The 12,538-nt window shown below is 40.3% G+C and overlaps 1 protein-coding gene across 6 annotated transcripts in view; it reads right to left on the reverse strand.

Annotated features, from left to right (window-relative positions):
* The window catches only part of SFT2D1 (SFT2 domain containing 1), a 42,872-nt gene extending 30,980 nt beyond the window's left edge, over positions 1-11,892 (reverse strand). For 2 of the 6 annotated variants that reach the window (XM_065400424.1, XM_065400419.1), the window contains exon 1: positions 11,804-11,892. In XM_065400424.1, the coding sequence (XP_065256496.1) occupies positions 11,804-11,866 (63 nt within the window). In that variant the 5' untranslated portion in view covers positions 11,867-11,892. Of the gene's footprint in view, positions 1-1,478; positions 1,502-2,443; positions 2,501-4,186; positions 4,260-11,803 lie in introns of those variants that run through there. The other 4 variants (XM_065400421.1, XM_065400422.1, XM_065400420.1 and 1 more) reach the window with 4 other exon arrangements.
* Between the last annotated feature and the right edge of the window lie 646 nt (positions 11,893-12,538).

Consider the following 12,538-nt stretch of genomic DNA (forward strand, 5'->3'; position numbering starts at 1 on the left):
TGCTGAGAAACCACTCCCAAAATTAAAACAAATGAAATTAACTTGTGTAACTTCAGGTGTTTCCTGTATACCAGATTTCTTACTCAATTGCATACCTTCCTATAACCATCCCTTTAAAACAAGGGAATTGTTTTTAACACACTACAGTATGCAATATGTAATTTAAGTGGTCTTGGTTACAGACTTTGCAAATAAAATGTATCAAGACACCAGTTAGGGATGAACCTCAAATTCACTCTAGTGACAGGAAGAATGACTTCAAAGCACCACATGTTGCGGAATAGCAAGTCTGGCTCTTCTTGATTTTGTTCATTATGGTTGGAGAGATCTACACATTGAATAAGGGAGTGCCACATCGCAAGCAGTAATCCCCATTTCCATTAGTGCTTCAAGTTTGGCAACCAAGAAGCACAATATAGGATAATTTGCCTTGGGCAAAGTCAGTGAGTTTAGATTTATACTCAACTGCACCATGGTCAAATAGTCTACAAACTAAATCCTAGCTCCAATTTATCCAAGATGACTATAAAGGAGTTGATTTAGGATATGCTAAATCATACCTTCAAACTTTGCCTCTCATTTTATGTCCTCGCTTTCAGTTTTCTACATACTTTCAAACAAACATCATTATGATAATACTTTATAGTGATTTGACTTGACTGATTTCACATTCTGTATGTGGATGACCCATTTCCTGGCTAGATTCTTCAAGAACAATGTTCAGCAGATTGTAAATCTGTAAATTTAGTTGCACATCTTTTTGAATCTTTATTACATTAAAATACAGTATGTTTACTTTACACAGGTTTAGATCCAAGGATGGGGGAGACAGAATATTGTTTCTCCTCATGCCACTATTGATTGAGCTTATTTTCTTTAAGAAAGTATTTTAAAAACCTACCTGTTAATTTTTGCATAGTCAGGTTAGTGTGAATGCTTGAAATTTTTTTAGGCAAAAAGCTAAACCAAATTCTAACACTAATTAAAAATCTTTTTGGCAAAAAAAAGACTATATTAATGAAACAATTATAGAAAGTGCTCAAGCCATTAAAACTGTTATTGAGATAGATTTAAACCACATTTGTAGTGTATGTAATTCTTACCAAAGAATAAAGTCACTGAAGAAAACTATCATTTGATCACAGCTAGGATTTCAAATGATTTAACATGAGGTGGATTTACCTATATACTACTGCAGTTAAAAAGGAGACCATTAAAAAAAAAAAAAAATACACCACTCAGACTTTTCAAAGACACTGAATTTGAAAAGCATAAAAGATACCAAGTCTATTTAATTTAATTAAAATGTCAAAATATGTCATTTAAAAAATAAAACAGATGAATACATGTACTTAATGTTTTACATTTGCTTACAGATTCAATGCAGTGATGAAGTACAATACAAAGTATCAGAGTTCTCTTCTCCTGTTTTCAACAATTAAGATCCACCTTTCCAAATGACAGAATATGTTGCTTACCTTATTAGATCAAACTCTTTATCCTTATGTAGGCATAAAGGAAGTAGATAAAAGAGTAACTATATGTCTCAAAAAATGGAAGAATGTGTAGTGATTATATTCCTGAACAAAGAATCAAATGGGAAGCATTTTCAGCACATTCATTCAAATAGCTGAAGATACATATTTGAATCACATGTTCAGGTACATTAATTCATGCAAATAACCACACGTGCATGTTAAATCCTTTCCATTGCAGCTCAGAAATGAAGTGCTGGTATGGCAAGTGCTATCACCACATTAAAGATACCAGACAGCTTCTTTTGGAAAGCCACCATTTTCAGTCTGCCACAAGGAAGGGGTGGGAGAGGGCAGTTGTTTCTTCAAGCCTATCAGGCATAGTGTTGCCAACTCTCGCAATTTTATTTCAAGTCTCACAATATTTGGTGGTTCTTTTAAGCCTAATCTCCTTGGAGCAACTGATTATATGAGAATCTCAGTACTAATTTTTAAATCAAAATAAGTTCTTAGCCCTCCTGGTTGCAGAGAATAGCCTGAAAACATGAACAAAGTACCCTAAAGGCTTGGAAACCAGAAGGCAAATAAAGCCCTTCTCCACCACTCCCAATATAAAGCCTCATGATTTAAGACAATTTAATGATTTTTAAGGACTTGACTCATGATTTTTGGATATTTAGGGTTGACAATGTCAGTCAAGAATTAAAATTTAGCTAACAGCTAAGACAAAAACTGCAGAACAAGCAGGAAAGCTTCAGTAGCAAGGACACTGACAACTATAAACAATTGATAAGCTTATATGGTCAATGCCCGCCCAGTAACTCAGCTCTTAGAACAGAACAAACCCTCCCTTCACAGCCCACCGGATATCTGTAAGCACTCATCCCTACCCCCTCCCACCCCGCCTCTTTCCCCCACAAGGTAGCCATAGATGCTTGATGCAATAGGAGGCCTCTATATGTACGTACGGTTTTTATTTTTATCTTTGTTCAGGGTTCTCTCTTGACTTGTAACAATGTCTGTCTCTGGATGTACAAATAAATGCAAATGAATTGATAAGAGAATGTATATAACTGGCCACTATGGCACCATATTTTTGAAGCTGCTTGTCAGTCTTCCCGGTACCGTGAATAAATCCCCTTCAGTATTGTCTGTGCTTGCCTGATTCTTGGGGAAAAGAATCTTTTTGCCTAACAATAAGTAGCAGCATACAGAGGGCTGCTTGGGCAAAGACCAAAGCGACCAAGCATATGCAGCCACATTCAGATCAGAGCAGAATAATAGGAGTCAAAAGTCAGAAAAGAGTTTGATTTACTGGCCACTTTTTATACCTCCCACCCTGCATGAAATAAATCTGGACCAAATTACTTCAACGTTTGCAACAGCATGCAATCCAGATTTCTTATTAGCTTTTTCCTTTATTCTCCTTTCCCACCTAGCATATCCACACAAGATTCCTCAAGACTACCACTTTATACACGCTTAACAGAGTACTATTTAAATCTTCTCAATGGAGACTAGTGAATAATGCAGCTGGGCAAATGGCTGCACAATTTACCCTTCTGGCAAGTTACTAAGTGTGCAAACCGCAGACTTCTCTAGCCAACAGGAGACAAGCAGCTCTAGTAGGCTTAGGAACTGCACATGGCAGTCACCTTCTGTGTCCCTGGGAGGCCCTCAATGCCAACTGGCAGAGGACCCACCATATTGTAACTCATGTCAGGCCCAACACCCACTACCCCCAAAACACTGTCATAATATGTATCTAAAAGATGTCATGTAAAGTATCCTATGTAAACTGGTGACACATTGATCCAGAAAATCACCATGATATAGAACTTGTGCAAAACCCATACATACATGTGTACTGGAAATATGTTCTTAAAATATGCACTGCCTCCCAAACATAAACCCAACCTTTCCTAGACAAAGGAAAGTGGATTACCCTGTCCGACTGGCTTGATTACAGGCAGAGGACAATGAAAGTATATTTACATAAAAGGTAAACCAAGCAATCAAGCTAACTAGCAGCAACTCAGGGAGTACCCTAGTGGACAGACTCTGTGTGCCAGGAATCCTTCCTGGCTCTTGAGAGACAGACAAAAGCAAAAAGCTCTTGAGAGACAGACAGCAAAAAGAAATTTTAGTTATCCATCATTTCGGGAACAGCACACTTCGAGCCCATGAAAGTTAGATCCCTGAGCCTGGAGGGCTAAAGATGCTAGTAACCTGATATGAGTAAGAAAACTGCATAGGCAAAGATTCTAACGGGCTAAAATTAAATTTTAGTCACTAGAAAGCGTGATTTGTTTTGTTTGTAATCATGTTTCTTTTTCTCTCGCTTAGTACCACTTAAACATCTGTTCTTTGTTAATAAACATTCTTGATTTTTAACTAAACCATCTCAGTGCTGTGTATTAAAGTGAAGTGTGCCTTCAACTAACTTAACACACTGGTGTGTACACTGTCTCACTGGAGGCAGCAAACTTAATTTCTGAGTGTGTGTGTCTCAGTGAGAGGGACTGGATACTGCAGACACACATCTCTGGGGAACTCAGTAACTGGCGTTCACTGGGTTTCATTGTTACCAAGGTTTAGTTTGGCAGACTCTTGAAGAGCTTGCTGGCACAGTTTTGGGTCAGCTCCCTGACACAACTTAACAGCAGCAAAGCTCCCACTTGCTGAGGCAGGGGGCTAACACAGTGGCTTACAGTTCTGGGTGTGGTGAACAGAACTTCACACCTTCTCCAGCAGCACAGCTCAGAAGTTGTGCAGAGGTTAGGCTCCCCGCTTGCTGGCCTTAGGATCTTCATCATGCTAGGTACTGAACACAAAAGAGGAGCAGTCCCAGTCAAAATATTTACAATCTAATTTGTCCTTCATGTCAAACAGGTGGATATGACAGACACAGAAACCTCAAAATAAGACACTATTATGGTACAATTAAAGACTATAATGATTGTGGTTTAACACAAAAGCAAGATTGATTATTTCATCCTGGACGCCGGATTATAGCATCATGCCACACACTACAATATTTGCATTATTAGTAGCCTTTGCTTAGTAGAGGCCCAGGTAAAGATAGCAGTGCATATTCCATGTCTGGAAAGAGATCATCAGAACTGTAGCATAGGAAGGAAGGGAGTTTGTACAGCATACATCCTCCTAAACATCTTCAGCTGTACTGCCCTTTACCACTTCGCTTCCCAAGGGCCCAAAATGCCACGATGAAAAAGGAACAAGCAAATCACCACCACCACCTCCCCACTTTGTGTAATTAAAGTTTAATTCACCCCACTGACAGGAAAGCACACTGAAACAAGCGACTCCCAGATACTGACACGTCAAGGAGATGAACTGTCCACCCAGACATCAGAAGGGCATGAAAAGTGAAAAACTGAAATCAGGAGGACAGGCTTTCTGAAACATAATTAATTGTTTTCTAACTGTCTAATGCAGGATCTCCCACTGAAAGAAAACACCTTATGATGTCACTGCTGAACGGCAGCAAAGCTTGCTATGGGCCCCCAACAGATCAAGTGAATGCTGATCTGCAGTGTTGCCTTTCTGATCATAAAAAGATCTATTTCACTTTCCAAATTGTTTACCTATGGTTCTTCCGTAACTGAGTCATTCATTGAGAAGAGTTGGGGAAAGATTCTCTTATGGGCAACTTATTCCAAAATTGTCTACTACAGGATTTCTTGCACTTTCTCCTGAAGCTGTTTGTATTAGTCACTGTCCAAAACGGGATACTAGATTTCTTTGACAGGGTAACAAGCCTTGTGGATGGGGGGGGGGGGGGGGGGGGGGGGAGCGGTAGACCTGGTATACCTTGAGTTTAGTAAAGCTTTTGATCCTGTCTTGCAAGACCTTCTCATAAACAAACTAGGGAAATGCAACCTAGATGGAGCTACTATCAGGTGAGTGCAAAACTGGTTGGAAAACTATTCCCAGAGAGTAGTTATCAGTGGTTCACAGTCATGCTGGAAGAACATAATGAGTGGGGTCCCACAGGGATCAGTTCTGGGTCCAATTCTGTTCAATATCTTCATCAATGATTTCGATAATGGCATAGAGAGTACACTTACAAAGTTTGCAGACAATACCAAGCTGGGAGGGGTTGCAAGTGCTTTAGAGGATAGGATTAAAATTCAAAATGATCTGGACAAACTGGAGAAATCGTCTGAAGTAAACAGGATGAAATTCAATAGGGACAAATGCAAAGTACTCCATTTAGGAAGGAACAATCAATCAGTTGCACACACTCAACCGCCTAGGTCACCTAATGGGTTGCGCAGGCCCTGCCCATACCATCTATTGGTGCAGCATGCTGCTTTCAGTCATTTCTATAACTTCCTTATTTCTAAAAGTGATTTCTTCCAATGTATGAAAGACTTCAACTATCAATCAGAATTCAGTCCCGGATTTGAAGTTTTAAAAAAAGAAAGACTTTTTAGATTAACTCTACAAATGTTTTCTTTGCATTTGTATAAACAGCTGATTAGTTGGTATATGGGCTAGTGTTAAACAGATTCCTTCAAAGCTTTTCACACTAGATTAAATTGAATATTTATACTTAGCAATAAAATTACTTATTTAAAATTAGTTACATTGTTCCCATAACTCAATTTTTTAAAGATGGGATTCGTTTCATGACTTCTTTTGTCACCTTAGTTTTAACTATATAGTTCCCATTTTCTTCAGGAAGTTTAAGTTTAGTTTAAGAGGAAGTTTTAACTTAATTTTACTGAAGTCTTTAATGAAAAAATAAATAAAAGTTTAGAGGCTACTAATTTATCTATTTCCTTGACAAAACTGGTCTGATCTTTTAGGGCAGAGATTCTCAGCAATGGAGGGACTTTTTAAAAAAGGACTAGGACGTGATTCTCAATGTTTCAATCTTCAAAATATGAGTTTATATTTGAGAAAATTCTTCCAGTTCTAAATGGATAGTTACAATTTAAGAGTTCATATGAAAATAGGTATTGTTTGGGGATTTGTTTAATTGTGTAGAACCAATAAATGTTGCATACCCCTCTACTAGGTCAGCAGAAGCAGCTGAACTATTTATTCCTAGAGCTCTGCTAACATCCTTGTTAATATCAACAACCAAAACAAGATATGTTATTACAGAAGTCACTATGTAAATTAAAACAAGAATAACCATGCTAGTTTCTGCACTAATTAAAAACATTAGGACAAGATCAGGCTATTGTAAACGTAATGAACATTTTAAAGTTATTTTTTAAAGGGTGTGTCCTCTCAGTGCCCTGAATCACTTCTCCAGACATTTTTGTGGCAATGACCCATCTACCTATTTTTCATCCCATCTCTCAAAAGGGCTAAGTAAATTTAAGTCTGAATTAGATGTATTTCAAACAGGTTCCAAAATTAACAATGAGCACAGGTTAGTAAAACAGAGTAAAGGAACTACAGGAGATATCTGAATGGGTATATACATTTTCTGGTGGCTCTGGAAAGAGCATTTGAAGGAAGATACTGGTAATTAGCTACAATAACTAAATATTTTCTGAATAGCAAAGATAACAATATGTACACAAAAGTCCCGATTCCTGCAAGACATTGAGCAACCTCAGCTCCCGGAAAGTGCTCAGCACTCTGCAAGATCTAGCTTTAAAAGGAGTTTTCATAAGATTTGGTAGAAACATCTGTCATTATTTCACTATTTCCATTCACTAAATCATGTTTTCGGTGAAGCTGACAGTTTGCAGGTGTGTCTGGGAAGCTTTAGCCCAAAAAGTAAGTTTCAGCACACAGGTGATTGATTTAATTTTGGAAACCTGAAGAAAGGCATTCCAGCTGTTTTAGAAAACACAGTAAACACTGTCAGAAAAGGGGCCAGAATCCAGTAGCCCCCAAACTTCTCTACCTTAAAGAGAGAATGCAACTTTAATATGAAATTCACACTTTAGAGAATCATGAAATTCAAAGTGCAAGGTCTCTGCTGCAACATTAACTCAGCCATGTAGCGCACACAGAGCATTTTTTATTCCTTTCTCACTCTTAAAATGGACCTTTTACATCACTGTTACAGTCACAGGTAACACTGTTGTAAGGCTTATAAAGAAGCATGCTAACTTTTCTTCAATAAAGTTTTTTTCACCTGTGCTTTTAACACCGTATTAGAGTAGGATTGAAACTTTTCTAGAAGTCTTGTTTACTTTTCACTATTAAAAAAACATTAAATGCAGAATAAAGGAAGGCAAATACTACATTCAATAAGGAAAAGGAAAAGGATACTGGAAACTGATGGAGTTTTTGTTCCCGGGAGTTAATGTTAGCCTGATCATAAAACTGGGTAAACCATAAACTATTGCTTAAAGATCATATGAACAAACTTTTAAATGCACTCTAGAATTTTTTTTAAAAGCCTCCCCGTATATTCAGTTTCCTCTCTTGGTAAAGACAAATAGAATAAATTGAAATAGTTCTTTATTTCTCCGCCCTACCCTTCCCCCATACTAGTTTGTGTTAGTTTTACTTTCATTTTGACACAAGTATTCTGAATGGTGTGCTGACATAGTGCTATCCTAAATGCACCAGTAACTTGCAATACATTTTTCTACACATTCTTCATTTTATTTTGAAAATCATGCAGTTAATACTAAATAAATGATCCCTGGTACCACCAAAATATTGCAGCAGGACAATGTAATTTAGTATTTTGAGTGTTTAGAAAGCCTGGGTTGATCTTTTGTTTGATAAAGAGAATTCTCTCAATTTCTTCTGCTTACTTTTTGCAGACAGTTACCTTAAAACATCAGATTTATTATTCAATTGAAAATAGCCCTACTTGCCAAATTGAGAGTTAATAGGAAAGATGAGACATACATAAAATTAACAAGACATATGATATCTATCGCATAACTACCAGCTATCCTTAAGAGAAACCAGTTGTTTTCAGCTAAATATTTGTCAGTCATATGCTACCTCAAAAAGCTTACCTAGTACAACATATTTCAATTACATTAATGCAGGTGTCTTATTTTTCTCCCATATCCCTATATTTCTAACAGTATTAGGCATGCTATCATTTAATGCCTTTTTGTAGTGGGATATAAAAGAGGGAAACTTTTTAAGAACAGTCAATATCAGTTGTTGTGATGTTTAACACTTTGGTAAATGGAACCCAAAGAGCTAAATGTTTCGGTGTTTTTGCTTTACTGGTTAGATTTTTACTTCCACATTGACCTCCAATGTTCTGAGAAGGCATAACCTAGAACATGCGAATAGATTTGAATCTACTACACCGACTGTGTATAGCCTAGAAAAAACACAATCTTATTTTATTGTTTTTAAAGGAAGGCTTTCTGAATATGCCTATCAGGCTAAGGCCCTTTCTACACTATGAAGGGATGCAACAACTTATGGTTTGTTAACATCATGTGAATCCATACTACAATTTTAAAAGCTATTCAATACCTGATACAGGAGTCACCAAAGGGATGTTGAACAGAATTTAGCTTCAGCTGGTTTAAGTGTAGCACTGACAAAGTATACAAGTTTTGTTGCAGAGCCCGAGTCTTGGGCCAACCATAACCACAACATGACAGCATAATGCCAGGATGAGAATAGCTTTGCAAATGCATGCTTTCTGAAGCAAAAAGTGAACGGTATCTACACTAGCAATAGTTCTCTTGTGGGCCTGTTTAAAAGAATCCAAGTTCTCAAAGGAGGCCACATTGGTGCAGCTTCACTGGTGGTGGTAACAGATCACCACTGTTTACACCACCTCACCTAACCTGCTCAAACAGGCCTAGAAAAACAGGGTGATAAAAGTGTCTGCAACCTATCTATGCTAATGCTCCCACCAGTAGAGCTGAACAGTGGTAGTGTAACATAAATTAAGAAAAAGGCCACTGCAAACAAGACCAAAGGTTTGGTATGACAACACATTCAAATGCACATACACTACAGGGTACAATACTCCAAGTATGAGCACCATATAGCCATCCATGGCCAAAACATCAATGCTCCTGTCTCGATATAGTTGCCAGGAATGCAATTTCAAAGTGTAGACACAAACAGCATCTTTTCAGATAGGACTATTCCAATATATACTGGCTGATGGCTGTACCAGCCAGATGCAGGTGTGGGGAAGGGGTGACACTAGGGGACTGAGGGCTAGTCTACACTGGCAGCGCTTTACCATGGCTTGTGTAGTCGCGGCACAGCACTGGGAGAGCATGCTCTAAAAACCCCTCACCTCCACGAGGAGCATAGCTCCCAGCACTAGTGCACTGTCTATACTGGTGCTTTACAGCACTGAAACTTGCTGCAGTCAGGGGATGTTTTTTCACACCCCTGAGCGAGAAAGTTGCAGTGCTGTAAAGTGCCAGTGTAGACAAACCCTCACCTACTTCTACCATGTTAACAAGAAAACTACATTTAAATCTCCCATAAAGAAATGTTATTTATCCCAGGAAACTGGGCAAGTAGAATTTTGCAAGGCTGGTTTAAAGCTTTATTACAAATGTAAGAAAGTGATATTATAAACTACACTAATTAAACTACAGTATAAGTGACTTGACTGTATTTTGTGTCAGATATTTAGGAGTGATGCATTTCTAGCTCCCGGATTGACTCTGTGGAGAGATACGTCAACAATTATGACATAATTAATTAAATGCTCAGACACTCATCTTATGATCACCCCCCTATAATGAATGCTACATTGTCCAGTAGGGCAGAATTATGTGAGTATCTATACAATATTTCCAACCCACATAAAAGTTGCCACAGGATGGCAGATGAAGTCTCTTGTACTTACGGTCTCAGGTATATATGCTCCCCCCTCCCAGGAATTTAAGTTAAAAAAAAAAAAAAAAGCAAACAAAACCACTATTTCAGACCAATGGTTCATGCAGTCCACTATCCCACCTCAGACAGTGGCAAATACCAAATGCTTCCCAGGAAGGCACAACCCTATAGTGGACAATTTACAGAAGAACCTCTTCCTAGGGTAAGTTTCTGACTAGCCCCCAGTAATTTGTGCTTGGTTTAAACACGGAATCGTAAGGGATAAAAGTTTTTTTTAAAAATCCTATGTGAGAAATTTCAGAGCAATCTAACAAAGATAGGTGAAGGGGCAAGAGAATAAAACATGAAATTCAGTGCTGTCTAATGCAATGTAATGCACATTGAAAGGAATAATTTCAACTACTCATACACATTGCTGAGTTCTAAATTAGCTGACTACTAGATTAACAGGAAAGAAACCGGGGCATCATTGTGACCAGTACAATGAAAACCTCTGCTCAGTATGCTGGGACAATCAACAAAATAAACAGCACACAAAATACTGAAGTTAGAATGACAAAAAATATAAATTTGTGGTATGGCTTCAACTCAAATAATGTGATGTAGCTCAGATAACACACCCAGTAGAGAAATAGCAAAAACAAAAGGGATTCAGATCGATGATGAAAATTATTGAAGGGGAGATTGCTGTACAAAGAGAATTAAAAGAATGAGACTAGTTTACAAAGAAAACTACTAAGAGGAAAAAGAAGATACATGCATAAAATAACGTTACAGAGAATATAAATTGGGTGCTCCTCTTTACCCTCACTTGGTTGGAAACACACACACACACCTTGAAAGACAGCCAATTTAAATGAATGAACATATCTTGATTTACACAACATATTGTTAGAGTTTCACAGCCTTGCAGAAGTCAAACAAGAATTAGACATTTATATGGGTAACTAGAAGATCCACAATTTTTTTCAGTAGGATTAAGAACCCAAGGACTTGGCCACACGAGGAAATCGCCTGGAACAGTTATTGTGGGGGTATGCACTAATTACTCCAGAATAAAGTTATTTTTGCTCCAGAGAAGCGTACACCCAGGGGCCTATTCCGGAAGAGCTAGCCCGGTCTGTTTCCCCTTCCAGCCAAGCCCTTAGAGGACTCTAAACCCTCACGCTTCAGGATACAAACTAATCAAACTGAGTGACTGAAGCACGTTCCCCAGTGGGGTTTCTTGCTCGGGTTCTGAACCATGGGATACTGGCCGGGGTGGGCCCCGTCTGCTGGGCAGAGCAGCTCCCGTGTCACAGGGGCGGGTGACCCATTAGCCAGCCCGCCCGGCTTCCAGGCGCTCTCCTGTGGCGGTGAGTTCCACAGGCCGCTCAGCAGAGACCCTGGGTTTTTTTTCCTCTGCAGCATGGGTCTGATTCCTAACTACCAATCCCATCGAAACAAGCGACACAGATACCAACAGGTGTCACTGCTACATCGGAGAAACCGATTATCGCCCCGGGGCAGAGCTCAGGCACACGGGGGGAACCCCTGGGAGGTACCTGCGTGGTCAGCCCCTGCTCCTCGTCCTCGTGCCCGCTCAGCACCCGGCGCAGCTTCTCCATCTCGCCGCCGCCTCAGGCCCCTCGTCCCGCCCCACGCTGTCCCCTCCCCCTCAAGCCCCGCGCACCACTGACCCCGCCCCCGCTAAAGCCCCACCGGAAGTCACGAGACCACAAACGAAAAGAGAGCCGCCGCTGCCGGGACTTCAATCCAACCATTAGAGTCCGGCCGGGAGTCTCGCCCCCTCCGGGAGAAAGGCCCCGCCCCTCCCCTGACTTCTCCCTTTATCCCCACCCTCTTCCCCAACTGCGCCCCGCCCCGAGACTAGCCCCGCCCTCTCCCCGCTTCCCGAGCACAGCCCCTTCCCTCCTCGCCACGCCCCCTTCGCATACGCAACTCCTGGTCCCTCTGCCTCAGCCTTCCTAGTGCCCACGCCCCCTGCCGGCCGTGGCTCCGCCCCTTTTCTGATCCCTGACCCCACCGCAGTCGCTACGCTCGGCTTCCCCTCCCGCCCTCGTGCTCCCACGCCCGGCCCGCCTACGGTCCTCAGGAGCGCCAGGCTGGGGGGCGGCTTGGGCATCCCCAGCTCTGGGGCAGCCTTGCAGTGCCAGGCGGGCCAGGCGCCTGCCAGTGTGTTAGTTTGCGTAATTTCTTGCTAACAGCATTCAGTCATCTGCAACAGCGCGCTCTGTCCCCACTGCCAATCAGTCCCATAGAGAGGGATTTCTGTACAA

This window comes from Emys orbicularis, chromosome 3, assembly GCF_028017835.1.
Source record: "Emys orbicularis isolate rEmyOrb1 chromosome 3, rEmyOrb1.hap1, whole genome shotgun sequence".
Taxonomy (NCBI): Eukaryota; Metazoa; Chordata; order Testudines; family Emydidae; genus Emys; species Emys orbicularis.